We start from the raw sequence: 13,080 nt of genomic DNA, 5'->3' as shown, positions 1-13,080 counted from the left end.
AAAAAACGATGTTACCTAGATGAAACGTGCAAGGTTGTCGTGACATCAGGTCAACCCCTATTCCCTTTAAAAAAGCTACGTAGCATGACATGACCCAGGGGGTTGTCACACATAATCACAAAATACAAAAGGAGGAGGGAGGCCCATATATTGCTACGTGAGCGTTTCTCTAAAATTTCTCTAAACTCTTATTTAGAATCAAACTTTCTAACGGTTGGGAATACGCATTTGCCACTATTTCGCACAACAGAAAACTTCGCTTAAAAGTGTATTTATTTTAAACCAAGCTTTAGTGCCATACTATAACAGTTTGTTACCGCACACAAACCGAAAAAAGTGTCATCTCGTCTGCAACCAGTTTTTTTTTATTATAGCATCTGATACGTATTCTGAATAACGAGCATTGCGTGAGCCTTTACGGAAATGGTAGACACGTTCACGTACCTACACAAATTCCGCGCGGCGAAAATTCCTCACGCTAAATGGCCTGTCGCGTCATCACCGCTGTCAAGGCAGTTGGCAACCAGCCGGGGGATGTGATGAAATTTATCGATTTTGCCTGGTACGATTTTTTTTCTGTTCTGAGAGAAAGGATATTTTACAGTTCTTTATTGCTCTGTGTTTACCTTCGTCGATATATTCAGTATGTATGAGGAAACTGTGGGTGGCAGGTCGATTCGATATCACACAAAGCTTCTGTGGATCCAGCACTAGCACAGATTTCAGGGAGATATGGGATCGTTTTTCGTTCGATTGAGAATCGTTCCAATCAGAAACCTTACTCAATCGAATGAGTCACCCTGAGGCTCAAAGTTCAGGTTACAAACGGTTATGGAAAATGTCATGTCCCATTTGAAGCTGTATAGCCACGGAACAGGAATAATTTCTCAGACAACAAAGGACACTAGAAGGCATTTCTGCCGGACAAGATTTCGTTATTTGTCAAGCTACCATTATTTGCAGAAAATGGAATAGAATAATCTTTTGTTTGAGTGACATGGATCTTGAACAACTGCTTGCTATGAATAAACAACAAGTGGTTTAGTGAGGTCAAAGCTTGTGTGGAGCCAGTCTAAATTTCATGATAAATGACCGCTTGGTAAATGGCACCTAACATACGCTGCAGACATGTTAAGTTGAAACTCTCTTGCAGATAACTTCATTATCAAGGAATCTGAAGATAGGACATTTTAGGATAGTTGAACTTGTGTTATCAAAAATGTGTTTACTCAAGTATTTTGTTTTAAAACTATGCAAATTTTGAATCGGTGCGCTTCTTTTTGTCCAAGACAGTGTTCCTACCCGATCGGAATGCAATAGCAAAATTATAACAGAAATCAAATGTCGTGGTAAGTTGTGTTATTGTTTGCAAAACATTTTTTCTGCTTTTTGTCGCAGAAACCTTATCGGTGGACCAGATCGCCACGGCTATCAGTAGTATACCTCAACTTGAACGCTAAAGCTAAAATCATCGTCCTCTCCCAGCCCGGACGGTATTCCGTCCGCGCTTTTGAAAAATGTATTTCCGACCTGCCGAACCACTTCGTCGATTATTCCAGTTGTCGCTTGCCACAGCAACCTTTCCATCGTTGTGTAAATTAGCTTTTGTGTTTCCAGTTCATACGAAAGGGGACAAGAAGAAAGCAGAAAATTATTACGGAATTTCTGCACTATGCGTTGTATTGATACTTTTCTAATTAGTTGTGATGGAGCATGATGATGCATGCCTAACCGATCGAATACAACGAATTTATTGTCGTTCACTTTTTTCATCTCTAAGGGGTTTAAGGATGTCTTGCAAACCGATGTTATCCACACCGATTTGTCCGCCGCTTTTGACAGAATCAATCAAGATATCGCCGTCGCCAAATTAGCTAAACTTGGATTCAGTGGATCACTTCTCCGTTGAGTTCAGTCATATCTGGTAGGCCGTCAACTGGCATCCCACAGGGAAGCCATCTCGGACCACTCATCATTCACTATTTTACTTCAATGATGTGAATTACAGACTCAGTAGACCACGCTTCCCGTACGCCGATGACGTCATAGTATTCAACCGCATTAAGACTTTAGCAGACGCTCACATTCTGCAGAAACAATTCGATGTCTTTAGCGAGTGCTGTATCGACTGCTTATTCCGCGAGAATGTTGCGTGAAGCATCTTGGAGTGATGTTAGATTCCAAACTCTCTTTCAAGCAACACGTCTCATATGTAATTGGCCGAAATCTGGGGTTCATCTTCCAAGCTGCCAAATCATTCACGGATATATACTGCCTAAACAGTCTGTAATGTTCCCTAGTCTAGTCATTTCTCGGCTATTGTTTGACGATTTGGATCCCGCACTATATGAACGGATGTGACCGAATTGAAAGTATCGAACGCAAGTTTATACGATTCGCTCTGAGACAGCTATCCTGACGGGATCGTTTTCGACTACAAGAGCCGCTGTCAACTATTTAATTCAACTCGACACCCTCCAGCATCGCAGAGACAAAGTAAAAGCTTTAGTTGTCGCCAATCTGTTGTCGGCGCTCATCGATATTCCAGCCTTGATCCCACTATTTTTTAAAGAAAATGTGGCAGTTCAAATAAAAATGTCTGGCAAAATCTATCACTTGACAGCGACCTCAAAGTCACCGGAATTTGGCATACACTTTGGTCTTCATAGAACATTGATCGATTTTTGTTTGGGAAAATATGACCAAGATTTCCAAAATTTCTGTGCAACAACTTCTATAATTTAAAAATCTGGTAGAATGAGATGTATGTCTTTTTGACTCTAGCTGTGCCAGGTAAATCTTGCATGATGGCATTCCCTCTAGGGTGTAACGTAGAATTCAGAATATCTGTAAAAATCTGGCAAAATTTAAAAAATCTGGCAAAATGTCTGGCCAGATTCCCGATAAACCTGGAACATTGGCAACGCTGCTTGATCCAACGAGTAAACATCCAAGCTAGAACTAGGGCGTTGCGCAGCAATAATCTTTTGAGCGTACCTCCTCGGCGATTCAACCACACAGCGAATGCGTCCATCACAAGATCACAACGAACTTTTAAACATGTGACACACCTATTCGAATTAATGTGATGTGGCTTTTGAATTTTTGAATTTTTTTTTCAAGAAATTTTTAGATTAAGACATCATTATTGGGGCCAATTACAGCCTGTTAGTGATTTACGTTTATAAATAAAAAAAAAATAAATAAATAAATAAATAAATAAATAAATAAATAAATAAATAAATAAATAAATAAATAAATAAATAAATAAATAAATAAATAAATAAATAAATAAATAAATAAATAAATAAATAAATAAATAAATAAATAAATAAATAAATAAATAAATAAATAAATAAATAAATAAATAAATAAATAAATAAATAAATAAATAAATAAATAAATAAATAAATAAATAAATAAATAAACAAATAAATAAATAAATAAAATAGAATCAGATAATCCAGATAAACTCTATTCAAAATGTTTAACGAGAAACTTCTGTACAATATCCTTCTTTGTTGTTTCGATTATAATCCTTCAATTTCAAGTATGATTAGAATTTGAATCATATTAAAAAAAAATCAAAGCCACTTTAATATGAAACAAATCATTTTGAAACAGTCTAAAGTCACTGGGAATTGAAATGATACAATTCTGAATAGTTGAAATTCACTTCAGAAAGATCAGTCAAGTTTAAAAAATAAGCGTCCTGCGAAGATAGAGCTCTGAATAAAGATAATTATTAGTCTTTGGAAAAAAAATCTACAGACGTAAACTCATTGGCCACGGAGGGCTAGGGGAGGCTATAGGCCCCCCTAATATTCTGGATTTTTTTTTAAATTTTTAATAAGTATGATTACAATATTGAAGATATACGAGAAACATGAGAAACTTGCTGCAAATCTCGTTTAAGCAAGCCATGTAAACCTAGAATGCCTCGATAAAATCAACAGTTGGAATAAGTTCGTTTAAATCTGGAATCTCTATCGATAACAAGAAAAGGTTGCTGAAAGGAAGCGGAAACTGCAGCGAAATTTGGTTACCGACTTAAAAATATAAGACTGATAAATTTTATTTTTTGCGTTGACTAAAAATTATAAACTTTTTATAACAAATGATTAATGCAGTCGGTAAAGGCATATATTGCGATTTCAGGAGGTATTACATGCAAAGTGACAACCAAAGACACTTCTAAAACATAGCACAATATAATCTTAGAAAAACTTTTGGGAATATGTAGATGTTATTTGTTTGGATAACCACTTATTCCACTTTTACATTTATTCCTTTTAACATAATTCATTTAGCTAGAGATTACTAAGCAGGGAAAGTTATAAAAAAACTTAGTTATAAGAGGATTTGGAATATACAAAAAAGTTGCGCAATTTGCGCAATTCTTGGTAACTCTGCCTAAGCTCGACTCCTACCAGCAGAAGGTAAAAGATTAATACGGAAGATTTTATGCCTGTTCCTAATAACCCTATCACTTCTAGTTTTCCGATCTGTATATTTTAATCCTCGCTCTCACTTGAGTACTACGGCTCTAAATTTTCATAACTTTCCCTATTAAATAATCTCTAGCTAATTGAATGTCGCTGTGACAATTTGTTACATGGGAAAGGGGCAGTGAACTTTGGGCAATTTTTACGTTACGTAATTTATGAATTGTCCCTTTTGTTGTATTTATATTTGAGCGTGATCTACTGAGAAAGCAATAAATCATTATGATATCTGCTGCCCTAACTATTGGGTTATTTTCACCTGGCATATTAACCATATATTGAAGCTGAAAGCTTCATTTATTGGAAAAAATGGATTGTGAAAGTTTTGAAAGATTCCGATGAATACTTTAGAAAACTTATAAAAATATATTAATACACATAGATTAATAGTGAATACCAAAGGTTCATAAGGGACCATTAATAAATTACGTAACGCGAAAATTGCCAAATATTGACACCCCCTACCCCCCCCCCCCCCGTATAACAAATTGTCATAAATTTCTCTATCTCCCCCTCCCCTATTACGTAACAAATTCCTCGAAAAAAAATTTTTTGTTCAGTTACGGTACATGTTACGTAACGATCTAGCCTACTCCTACTCCCCCGTATGTCACAACTTGTCACAACTTCTCGTACCCCCTCCTCCTCCTAAACGCGTTACGTAATTTATGGATGGTCCCTAAGGCTGTCAGTTCAGCAGCACATAAGTATTGGATAACATACGAAGAACCAGTGAAACGACTGCTTCAATATGGAGTTTCAACGAGCAACAGATTAGCAAAATCAGACTAGGAGTTTATCGCTCGTAGTAGTTACATGTTGGAACAGTGTAGTGCACTGAAAGCCGCTGAAAAAGACGATCATGGTAGGCGCGAATAAGGCTTGAGAATGATGGAGTAGTATGTTACAGGCAGCGTAAAATGAATCAGGAGCTGAAAAAAGGCACGAATTTACCACGTGATCGTGATGATGGATGAAAAACTGCATTCGGAATGGTTGGACAACCTCATATGGTTTATCACAGACTTGATAATTACCGAGACATAACAACCCTAAATAGACAGAATATTTTGTCAGTGAATACCACAACATGTTGCGAGAAAACAAACGACGCACTTTGCCTTATGGCAATACTACTTGTCGGCTGGTAATCAGATTGATAGATAAATTGAAGGATGGAGATACATTGGAAAATACAATACGATACACGATACGATGCGATTGTTTGTTAATTCCTTGTCAAGTTAGCTTTTGTGCGTACAGTAGCAAAATTATTGTGTTAGTGTTAGTTGTAGAAATAAGCTGTGTAATGTATCCTTTGGATGTTTGTAATCTGTTGGTACAAAACATAAGGAGGTTTTATGCCTCCTGGAGAAAGGCTTTGAATGAAACCTAGCACGAGGGCTCCCTGCTCCAAATAATAAAACATAATCACATGCTGCTAGGCTAGAAGAAACGAAAATGGAAAATGGCCCAGAAGCATGAACAATGAGCTGTACGGATTATACACGCATGCTTACGTCGGAAGGATTTTGAGCATGTAGTGCGCGGGAGAGAGATTCCCTAGAGTGATCAGTAGATAACTGTCAAGATGTCTTTCACTTTTGGGGAAAGCGCTGCTGGTGGTATGTAATCAAAGAAAATATGTGTGTGTTGAGCGTGACTGAAAAGTGGCTTCCTGGAAATCTCTAATGCATTCGACCATGGCTCGCATCAAATTTCCAGATCATGCGCCAGTTATACGTAGTACTGGTTTACGCAAAATCCTATTTTAATCCACCTAGTGGTGCGATAGTGCCTTTCTCATTTATCCAAACTATGATTCATTAGCTGGTTTTGTTCAATATAATTGTTGAAATGTCTACTACACTCTTAATTCCCCTAGCACGGATCCCATGACTACCACGAAAGTAGACGCTGAGTTACTTTAAACAAAAAAGTACAATATTGAATTAGTTTAATCAGTATGAGTTCAATGTTATCTTCATGTGATTATATTTTGAAATGTTGCTGGAATGGGTTTGGGAGTGGAGGGGGTGGGGGGTTAGTTGAGTGGGAGTGGAGGATGCGTCAGAAATCCTTCATGCGGGTGTGATGGTGGTCCAAAATGGGGGAGAGTGATGAAGGAGAGAGATGTAAGGGCAAGCGGAGGGAGAGGTAGCGACGCAATACTCAACTGCATATTTTGTCTTCCATTTGAGACTTGGTTTGAGAAAATCGCAGTCATCACCGAACAACCGATGTGACTTTAATTGTGGAATATGCCCGGAATCCAGAACTTCCGGAATCGCCGATAGTGGACAATGTATTCAAATAATTTTTGATTGGCAATCAGTGATCTAGACGTGCAAATCGAAGTAATTTGATGACCATTTCAACAGTTTTTAGCCTCTGAGGTATTACGATTGTACCGATTTATAAAATTTCGATTGTACCGATTTATAGAAATTTCAGTGTAACCTTACTAACCAACCTGTAACTCCGGAACCAAGAATCAGAACTGAATGAGATTCAGCACCAGTCAATGGGATTACTGTATCTTTGATTTGAAATTTGTAAAAATCGGTCAAGAATTCGCTGTAAAATAGGTGTGTTATTAGCTTAGGAACTTGGCGAGTTCCCCGGGGGCATCATGAACCGCCATAGGTGGCCAATGTGGTCCAAACTGCTTTTATTGATCATAAGTGATCCAGACCCGCAAACTAGAGTAATGTTGCCCCCATTTTAATATGTATTACATCATTTGGACATCGGGTTGTACCAGTTTATATGGGAATTTGCTATGTGACCGCACTCTTCAACCCGTAACGTAGCAGCTAATGAGAGCGTTATACCTACCAGATTAAACTAAGACTGTGAAAATTGGTTTAGCCATCTCTGAGAAAATTGTGTGAGTTTAAGTGATACACACACGCATACATGCACACAGACACAGACATTTTCCGATCTCGACGAACTGAATCGAATGGTATATGACTCTCGGCCCTCCGGGCCTCTGTTAAAAAGTCGATTTTTACAGTGATTGCATAGCCTTTCTTTATGTGAGAAAGGCAAAAATTGATTTCTTTTCATAACTATGTTTACTGAATGTTGTTAAATTTTTTCCTAAAAAAGGCGATTTTTTGTTTTCTACTTGATTCTCGGCACTGCTCAAAAGTTAAAAACGGAGTTGTTCAGAAGTTTTCGTTTAACTATTTCACCAGTCGAGCACTCAAATCCAATATGGCGACTGTGCTTGGCTAAATTTCATTTTTTTATATTGGCCGAAAACGTCTTACAAGGGGGTTTTCGGGGTCGATGATTTTGATTCAAATTCTGTTATCAGAATCGTAATCAGCGACCTCGAAAATTTTGATATTTTTTTCGAAAAAACTGACTTACGAAAAATTCTGCAAAAAAATATTTAGTTCAATGTTTGAGATACTTGCAAAAAAGATTTTAGATCTCTGGGACATTTAGTCCAGCCACAGCCGATTTATTGTACAAAAAATCCCCAAGATTTGATTAAAAGAAAGAATTCGTATTTATATGTCAACGTTTACTAGAAATCCTATAAAAACTTGGGAGAAGTAGGTGGGACGTATTCGTCCGACTGCGTCGCAAAGAGTTAAAGTACTTTTTGGGTTCGTTGAAATCATGTGCAGACGAAATATTTTATATTGCTTAAGCTTTAAAATGCCGCAAAAATTTACTTTCCCAAGCATTCTGAAAACTTCCAAACGAACTCTACAAATAAACGTTATCTCTGTTACGTTACATCTTCAAAAGGGAAAACACGAACCGAACTTATCTATTTCAAAGGATCACATTGTCTAATTACAAATAAAATGAAATTCCATCCCAGCTAATGTTGAAATTTCCACTTCCCAAACCCTAGTAAAATCCCTGCCGGAGCTAGCGACTTTCCCTCATCCACTCTTATTATTGCAGTTTGAATCAATTCCCTCTTTTGTCCCTTCCCCTTCCTGGCGGACGAGTTTGCAAACAATTTTGCTGCTATCATCCGACTGCGTCTCCAAATTCACATCATCACCAACCAGACCCTCTTATATTGCAGCAACCATTCTTGCTGCTGATCCCGACACTTATTTCCCTCGTTGCTATTTGTTGATGTTTCATTTTCCACCATCTCCTAAGCAAACACCGTCCGCCGTCGCCCTTGGTCGTGTGCCATCCGTCAAAAACCTGGCCACCAGACGATTGAGGTTGATTGATGTGCCGAGCAGAAGAGGAAGGAATTTAATTTCTCAACTCTTGTCTATCTTGTCCGCTCACTGATCCCTTTTCTATTTTTTTTAATTCTATTGCAGCTTCTACCCCTATTTGACGTGAAATCGATTCTGCTAAAAGCCATAGCGGAACGGAAACTTATCATCACCGTGCCTTGGTTGGTTCAATATTTGGCCATGCTGGATGGAATCAGCCTTCGACTGAGCTACTATAAGGAACTATTCGACATTCTATATGAGCTGTACCTGAGGACGACGGCATATGAAAGTTACACCGAGAGAAGGCTGCTCGTGACGCCCACATCCAAGTTCATTTTACGAGCGTGTTTGGGGTGGTTGTTTGAACATCCGAACATCCCAGAGGAGTACTACAGCTACCGACAAAAGAGAAGATCTTTGCTTTCCATCGACGAGGGACTACACAATTACAAAAAGTTAACAATGCTTGTGGATAATGGATTCTCCGAAGAACTCGAAACCAGTAGTCCATTGGTTTTAACAAAAATAAATGAACGCTTCCAGGGGACTTTGAACTGTGAGATAAAGCCACTGAGAAAGGGAATTAGCGAAAGTATTTCACTGAAAATAGATTCGATGGTTCCCAAAAATGAGACCGTCCCCCTGAATCCTCTGCTCGAAAGCATCCTTAATGCATCCTGTCCATTCCTCGCAGACTTCCGCGTCTCGATGATGCCCTCGAAAATGGAGAAAACTGTTTCTCGTTCCGGACGGTATCGCCACATCACGACCAAATACTCCGGAGCTACCACTATCGGTAGCAATCAGAAGCCAACCAATGACCAGCACAAACTGCTGGAAGCTTTCCTGCGATCCCAAAGCCTGTCGGTTCGTCGCACCATGGAATTTGTCATCGAACGGACTTCATCCGCGGCGATTAAAGATTTTCAAATGACGCATCTTTTGCCCCGCAGAAAGCACACATCCGAGCAAATTGCCGCGCTACAGGCGGAATCATTGTCCCAAGCCACCAAGGAGATTTATAAACTATGCTCAGCCGCGTTAGCCGCAATCAATGCCAGCTGGGACACGAACATGCCCCCGATGTTGGCCCGCCGGATTCAGGTCAGCTTCTAAAGATTTACGCATTTCGCCGTGATTTGATAGGTTTTGATTTTCTCTTTCTCTTTTTGACGCTATTTTGTAGGAAGCGTTTGACGCATTGCTCCCAAGTGAGACCCTGGAGCCGGTGAAACAAACGTGCATTAATCTTGCGCTGGAACGGTGCCTTGTCAAAATCAACGAATGGCGCCAAACGCACATGTTTGAGATAGGTGAGTGTGGAGCTTTCGGGTGAAATCTTCCGAAAATATGTATAAAAATATCAAAATGTTAAACCATCTAACTAATATTAAAGATGTGTATGCGTTCAGAAAGTATTTTTTGAGCTTCTGTAAGTATGGAAATAAGGGAGAGTATAGCCATTGAGAGGAGTTGAAAAGCACTGTTTTCAAAAAGAAAATAGTCCACGAAATGCGACCTTTCATGACACACACGCAGAGAAATGTATATTGAATTCCAAAATAATCCGCTTTGAATTCAAAAATATATTTTTTTAAACCAGGGCCTAATAGCATTTTTTTTAGATTCAAAAATATTTAATTTTAACTTTAAAAAAAATGTTTGTTGTTTCTACTAGTAAACTTTTATAGGACTACGCGTAGATTTAAAAATATTTTTATTTAAATCTATAATTTTGTTTTGTTGAAACAACGATTTTATTTTGTTATTTGAAATATGCTCTTCTTTTTAAAATAATGAAAAAATCTATTTAATCCAAAAAACATTTTTCTTTTGTTTTTAAAACAGGTTTAGTTAAGCTAGAAAAGGCTGCTGTATCAGCTCCTCCACTTCCTTACGTTCTATTAATTTTAGAGTATCAACAGTGTATCCGTTTTCTGGAATATCAACAAATATTATCCGTATATTACACTATTAACAATTAGTTTACTCACCTATGAAAGCACTCACTACCACATCGCTCAAATCAAATGATTTTAATATTTTAAAAATGTCTAAGTCATCAAATAGTAGCGTCTCGAACTCGAAATCTGCACTCTCGACTTCCTCCGATGCGTCCATTTTTTCATTTGCGTGATGTAACAAAATGGCGGAGATCGAACCATACGCGGTTAGCATTTTCAAGAAACATTTTTAAATCTAAAACCAGTATTTTTGATTCAAATGGTATTATTTTAGAATCAATATTTTTTTTTTGGGTTCAACTAAATACTTGAATTTGAATCAAAGTTTCAATATATTTAATTCGAATATTCCCTTTTTCTTTGACAGATTTTAGAATCAAAATGCAGTATTTTTGTTACTAATGTCAATATTTTAGAACCAACACTGTCTGGCATTTGAAACAAAAATATATATTTTTGTTTCAAAAAAAAATTTGGATTTGATTCGAAGTCGCAAAATATTTGATTCGAATATACCTTATTTCTCTGCGTGCATGGGAGAAACAGAGAATTTTTTAATTTAACCTATCATATTTTTAATGAAAAAAATCTATTCGTGACGTACTTAGGAATGTGAGGTAAATAAATTGTGATAATTTGTGTCAAGGAAGGAGTGGAGGAGTTGAACAATTTTGGTGTGTCGGAATTTATGAACTGTTTAGATTTGCACACTGTTTAACTTTGCGCGGAAAGTCTCGTGCAATCCTGTCACAACATCTTAAATTAATGTACTATCAATTTTTTCCTGTTATTAGGAATTTAGCAACATACATAATATATTTTTTTTTATATGAGCCTTTATTTCATAATGATAATTTTGAATCTCTCAATTCAAGCTTTAATTATTCGACAGTAAACGATTCCCAGTACATAGAAATGCTAAGTTCACAAATAAATTGTTGTGCGAGAATAGAAACGGAATTCCCTTTCTACTCCCCTATTGCTTTATATGCCGGCTGCAGAGACAACTTGTTTGATGTTTGACTTATTTTGCCCTTGCCCAGTATGTGCATACATAGAGACGGCACTAAGAGCATTCACAAACGGGGAACACCTTGGCATACTTACCGAGACAGTTTGGGGATTTCTTCTCTTTCTAAACACCCCCGAAATAACAAGAGATGCTCCCTCTTGTGAGCCATCAGAATCAAACATGACAAAACAACGGGCCCTATTCTCACAGTCACGTCACTTAGTGACTAGAAGGAATTTTCCTTCTAGTCACTAAGTGACGTGACTGTGAGAATTGGGCCCAACAGCGAAAGTGATGTTTGGACAGGGTACCCGGGCAAAGTCGAACATCAAAATTACAACAAGTAGAAATCATATTTTGATAATAGCATCAAATTGAAATCTTATTTTGCTATCAGTTTTAGATTTTTTAAATATGATATCAAATTTTGATCCCCTTTTGCTATCCTTGTTTGTTAGAAGAATTTTCTATGTTTATATTTCTTTGGTGAAACATCAAATTGAATACATAGTTTGTTATCAAATTTTTTTTCAACATCTCAATGAGCTTTCAATTTACTCTCACTAATAGCAGAACTAGTTTTCTGTTTGGTGTCACAGGACAATGTTGTTGCTCTCCATTTTGATCTTTTAACCGTTAAAACGACCAAAACGACAACAACCTGAGTAATCATTTGCCGAACATCAAAACATCAAGTTTAGTTTTCAATTTGTTGTCAGACTCTGCTCGGGTAGGTGGCGAGGCCATAGTTCTTTGGAAGAGGAAGAGGAAAATTACTGAAGAAGTTACTTGTAGGTTTGATTTTTGCGTGAAATTTAGATTTGCTTGTCTTTTTAAGAAAATTTGCCTCCCCTAGATAGAGAGGTTTAAGGTTCAACTGAGAAAGCCTGGAAAAGCGGCCATCTTGGAAAACGAAAAAAGGAGTTATTTCTCACACTGTTGGAAAAATCTTCATGAAAATCAATCAGTAATACTCTATCAATGCTCCGAATACATTGACTCATTTTCATGAAGATTTTGCCAACGGTGTGAGAAAAAAACTGCTTTTTTGTTTTCCAAGATGGCTGATTGTCGAGGCGTTCTCAGTAGAACCTTAACGGTATTGCAAACATCATCAAGCATATTTCGTGCATCAGTGCTAAAGAACCCTTGACAGACAATTGCTTTAAGATGGTTATTGCATTACGCCTCGATAGTGGTACATCGAGGACACCGAGGGGGCTTATAGGGCTTTTTGCCTGTTTTGTGATTTGTCATACTTTGTACCAGCCCAAACTAACAATCAATCATTAGCCCGTGCGCGCTGGCGTGACCGACTGGCGTTTCAACGGCCAATTAATTGAAGAAATGTAAAGGTAGAAGTCTATTAGTTAGTTTTTGGTACTAGTGTA

General features: G+C 37.5%; 1 protein-coding gene across 2 annotated transcripts in view; it reads left to right on the top strand.

The window, feature by feature from the left end:
- LOC131682206 (protein disks lost) overlaps positions 1–13,080 on the top strand; it is a 763,875-nt gene that overhangs the window by 739,961 nt on the left and 10,834 nt on the right. For both annotated transcript variants that reach the window (XM_058963527.1, XM_058963526.1), the window contains 2 exons: positions 8,816–9,817; positions 9,900–10,026. In XM_058963527.1, coding sequence (XP_058819510.1) covers positions 8,816–9,817; positions 9,900–10,026 — 1,129 coding nt within the window. The remainder of the gene's footprint in view (positions 1–8,815; positions 9,818–9,899; positions 10,027–13,080) is intronic.

This window comes from Topomyia yanbarensis, chromosome 2 (genome assembly GCF_030247195.1).
Source record: "Topomyia yanbarensis strain Yona2022 chromosome 2, ASM3024719v1, whole genome shotgun sequence".
NCBI lineage: Eukaryota > Metazoa > Arthropoda > Insecta > Diptera > Culicidae > Topomyia > Topomyia yanbarensis.
The sequence above is the reverse complement of the archived record's forward strand: the minus strand, read 5'-3'. Positions and strand labels throughout refer to the sequence as shown.